The sequence below is a fragment of the Pundamilia nyererei genome, unplaced genomic scaffold (assembly GCF_000239375.1).
Source record: "Pundamilia nyererei isolate P.nyererei 1_Seehausen unplaced genomic scaffold, PunNye1.0 scaffold00070, whole genome shotgun sequence".
NCBI lineage: Eukaryota > Metazoa > Chordata > Actinopteri > Cichliformes > Cichlidae > Pundamilia > Pundamilia nyererei.
In genome coordinates this window covers 2,298,160-2,302,946 of record NW_005187471.1, presented here as the reverse complement: position 1 = coordinate 2,302,946, position 4,787 = coordinate 2,298,160, and the positions used below count along the sequence as shown (strand labels likewise).

The 4,787-nt window shown below is 36.7% G+C and overlaps 1 protein-coding gene across 6 annotated transcripts in view; it reads right to left on the bottom strand.

Moving 5' to 3' along the window:
* The window catches only part of afdnb (afadin, adherens junction formation factor b), a 17,992-nt gene that overhangs the window by 12,314 nt on the left and 891 nt on the right, over positions 1-4,787 (bottom strand). For 4 of the 6 annotated variants that reach the window (XM_005736703.2, XM_013911744.1, XM_005736704.2 and 1 more), the window contains exon 1: positions 2,582-2,801. The exons of the other annotated variants lie outside the window; for them this stretch is intronic. In XM_005736703.2, coding sequence (XP_005736760.1) covers positions 2,582-2,677 — 96 coding nt within the window. In that variant the 5' untranslated portion in view covers positions 2,678-2,801. Of the gene's footprint in view, positions 1-2,581; positions 2,802-4,787 lie in introns of those variants that run through there. 6 annotated transcript variants of the gene reach the window in all.

Genomic DNA, 4,787 nt, shown 5'->3' with positions numbered 1-4,787 from the left:
GCCTATGCCACGGGCCGGCCCTGCATACATGACAGCTTTGAACTGTGTCCTGTGTTTTCTGTTCATTAAATTTACCTTTTTTATTGCATTAAAAAAAAACACGCTTTTCTATTCTTCTGTGTCCTTCCTTAACTTTGAAGGTGAATAGACTTTGAAAAGGAATGGACCAATTTAGTCTTTATAAAGAGCTGTTTTATATTTAGGAATTTAAAAAGCTTTCAGAATGTCCCTGAGAACCGTTCCTGCTGCTCATCGTGTCTAAAACAAAACAAACGACCCCTTAAATCTGAAGCTAAAAACAGGATTCCAACTGAGAAAAGTCTGTTTTCTAAGATTTGGAGCTTGGAGTTAAGAGAACATTTGAATTGTGATCAGCTGGTTATAGCCCCGCAGAGAGAAACAGGCAGTACAGCTTACGCTAAATGTAAGTTAAATGAGCAGAGCACGATTTACAGTTTCTGCTGCCCTCTATACAGTTGTGCTCTGAAGTTTATGTACAATTAGTTTTATGGTAATTTTAGGCTTTTAATGATTTAGCTGAGCTGTTGTTTTTTCAGGGTGGAATAATTATACAGTATACATCTTTAATGACTTTAAAAAACAAGAATTGGGTGCAAAGTTTGAATTTATTTTGGATTTTCTTTATACACTCACATAAATATTTTAATAAGTGATGCTGGAGTTTCCACAATGTCTTTAAAGTTGGCAAGGCCAAGGCCTGTTAACTTCTTATTAGTAATCATGATCAGGTACTACTGGTAGTTTTTCTTCGAAAAGCATAAAAAAGATTTGTTTCAGTGGATTGACCAATACTCAGAACGATGGAAAAGTAGATACACACACCCTGTGAAGGTCTGTTAGAGCCTTTTTTAAAACAACTGCAGATTCCAAGATCATCATTTCAAGCAATTGTGTATATAAATACATGTTGTTAAGATGGAAGAAGACCCACGTATCCTGTGACTCCAGTCAACTGTAATTTCCATCACCAGTTAAACTTACGGTAATCAGATAAAAATAGACATTATAATTTCCCTAAGTGGTGTCTTCTGTTGTTTTCTAACCTCATAACAAACAAATATGTGACATTTATTTGGGGGGAAAAGAAAATTATCATTTTACTGAAATTATGAAATTACTGTTACTAACAGCCTGAGGCCTTTCTTTGTGGAGTTTGCATGTTCATGTTTGTGCCTGTGTAGGCTGGATACTCCAGTTTCCCTGGTGTACCCCACCTGCACCTGCCCAGTGACAGCTGGGATATGCTCCAGCCATGCCCCTCTGTGACCTCGAACTAAGTGATAATGAAAGTGAATAGAGGCTTCTGTATTTTTATATACTTTTGGGGTTTAGCCTTTAATTGATAGGAAAGTGGAGAGAAGACAGGAAATTTGGGAGCAAGAGCAAGGAGAAGACACGCAATAAATGGCCCCAGGGCAGAGTCAGACTCAGGCTTCTACAGTAACTTAATGCAATATGATTAAAAGCAGAGACTCAACCCAGTGAGCTAAACAGGCCCTTGGAAGCTTCTGTATTTAAATGTTGGGGCTATTTTCAAACACAGACTTTCTGTGTGTTCTGCAATTTTGGCTACAGTAGCTCTTTTGCAGGATTAAACAACATCATCCTACTTTTGCAGAGCTTTGGATCTGTTCATCCATCTCTTATTCCTTCACCCAGTTGGTAGGCACTAAGCATTGCATCACAAGACCCGTTGTTTTGAAGATGCAATTCTCTTGCCTTCACAGATTGTCTTATCAAAGTCCATCCTCACAGAGCCACTGGCTGCTAAAGTCTGGTCACTGCTCAGACATAGTGAAGCTCAGTGGGATGTTGCACACATGTTCACTGGCTCAACCAGTAATTTATCAGTGAGAACCTTTTTTGCGGAACCTCTACTATTCATTACATTTGTATTTATCTTCAGAGCTTCAACAGATAAAACTAAAAAATCAGTTAAGAGCACTTCCAATTAAAATTTCTGTAACCCTCCAGTGCAAGGAAAAGTCTCAGCCTGGCCACCTCAGTAAAAAGAATAACTACATACTAACTAAATAACTTCATATTTCAGTGGTTTGAAAACTGTGGGTGAATATAATATAGCACACATATAAATAAACATTTTCCCTATTAACCACGAATATTTCAGTTATTTTGCAACAGATAATTTTCCTGTTTTGGAACATAAAAAGTTAAACAGCAACAAGAATGTGCTAGTGGCAAAATATCTGATCAGACCAGAAATGTAAAGGCCAAAAGTACGCAGCTGATTCTTCTGTAATAATAACCAGTAAATCCAGAAATTTAAGAAGCTTTAAATTTAAGAGTAAACGCCAGAATTTGATATAAATAAATTTGAAAAACTGATTATCTAAATACTTTCTATTGATCGGCTAACTGAATTGTTCATTAGTCATTTTTAAATGAGCTTTTAAAGTAACATGTCTGTGTCTTATAATATCAAATAGCACCAATAATTAAAAGTAGAAAAACATTTTTATCTTTGAAACTACATCTAAAACTGTGGCACTGACAGAAAATACAGAAACCTTCACAAACACAGATATTTTGTGTTCCTCACCTCGTCGGGTTGGCTAATTTCAAACAAGTCCAGTCTGTTATTGTTCCACTGTCTGATGACTTTCCCTAACTTATCTTGTTCGTCCTCTTCGGGCATTTTTAACAACCAACCTCAAAGTTGTTTTCTAAATAACAGCAAAGCTCCTTCCTACAAAAACAGGCTGTTTCAGTAGGACTGCAGCTCTCATCGAATCTATTCCCCACTTACGTTGTTGTCTGCAGTGAATTCTTAAACAAAGTTGCCTACTTAATACTCACATACTCATCCCCTCTTCAAGCCCCCTCACCGCTCTGCCCTCATTTAACAGGTCAGTGGATCTTTGTTATGTGAGAGACACAGTTTCCTAATCACACATTTGATACAAGAAAATAATTCCCACGTTTATCGGGCAGCACAGATTTAATCTATCATCTTCTCTTTTCATTATTTTCACCACTTTCAAACATAATTGTCTTTAAAGATTGTGTTTTGCTGAGAAAACATTTTTTCTCAGTCACCTCTTTTTTTCTTTTTTTCTTTTTTCACAGCATTGTTTATGCTTGAGGGAATCCCATTTCTCACGCATGCCATTGATTTCCAGCACAATTTATAGTTACATGTCTTCCCATGTATGTGGGGCAGCTTTTGTTGGCTGCTCCAAAGCTTTCTGGGTAAACCTTCGGTGGAACAAAAGGCGTAACAAAACCATCCTCAATTATACATACAGTATTGATTTTTCTTTTTTTAAATGAACAATCAAGCGTATTGTTGTCTGGATGATGGAATGTGCAGATTTCTCAGAGAAGCAGAAAAACAAAAAACTACATTAAAGTTTCTTCCATTATTGTCTGTTTGATTTTTATTTTTTTTTTCATTTAAAGCTTAGTTTATACAGTGTTTTATATATAAGGTTATATAAACATATAATGGTGTAATGGTGTGGAGAATATTTTCTTGGCACACTTTGGTACCAACTGACCACGTTTAGATGCCATAGCCTTCGTATTGTTGCTGAACATGTCGATCCCTATATTACTACATTATACCAATCTTCTGATGACTAATTTGAGCAGGATAACACTATCTCACAAAGCTCAATGCAGCTATATGTAGCTCTAATGACCAATCACATTGGAACAGGGTTACAGGCGGGTAAACAGTGCATGTGAAAGTAACAAAAGAAAGCTATTGCATCTGCATTTCAGAACCAGGTTCATGGAGTTGTGGTAGTGGGATGGATGTATAGATAAACCAATATAGAGCTGAATTGATGAAAGAGGTGTTTATTAAACACAATCAATAAAAGGAACAAAAATGATAGTACTTAGACAACATAAGGGTCTTGGGATCTCTTGTAGGGGCCAAAGTGTTTTATAAATGGCTACATGTTGGCAAAATTGCGTATTTGGTGTTTGGGTCTGTAACTCAAATACCTGAAGGGGTTTTTTTTTTTTTTTAGTTTTAACACCCCTTTTATCTCAAGGAGACATAAAGGTGCTGATCCCTTATTCATTTGACTGTCAATAACACCTTGTGTGTTTCATCACTTCACAGTGTCTATATTTCTAGTTAACACTTCATATGAATGTAACACAAGTCTGCACAACCACGGCAGTTTTAAGTAACTTTTCACTGGCTGTGAAGCTACTGTTCAGTGTATTGTAAACACAGGACATCTGCAGAAAAAAATCCACTAATGTTTTTCTCTGTGAAGCGTCAGACTTTCATCAAGCTGTTTCCCTCTGCATATTTCGATTTCTCTTTCTTCCTGTCAGAAAGCGCACACAAACAAAAATGAAGGACTTCGAACATGAATCTCTCTGCGGCAAATGCCTAATTGGAAAACTGGGCTTTTTAAGCACACTCTTGTCTCTTAGACATCAAACACTGATTTTCTTTCTGCTGTCTTCCTCCCTCCTCCAGTGTTTTTTTTTTCAGCACATTTCTATTTCATGTTTTGAAATTTATTTTTCATTATCCTGAAACATTTCTGCAAATCAATTCTATGATCTCTGGCAGGGCAACTATAGACATCTCCTGTACACTGTACCACATCAACATCACACCTGAAACAAAGATAACATATGTAATATGCTAAATACTTTAAATTTTACTATATACAAAATAGTCGCAGGTAGATCAAAATTAACTGTAAAGAACCAGAGGCAGCTCCAGCCACATACTGGCCAGTCTGTATAGCAGGAATGGGGCTACAATGGCTCCAGTG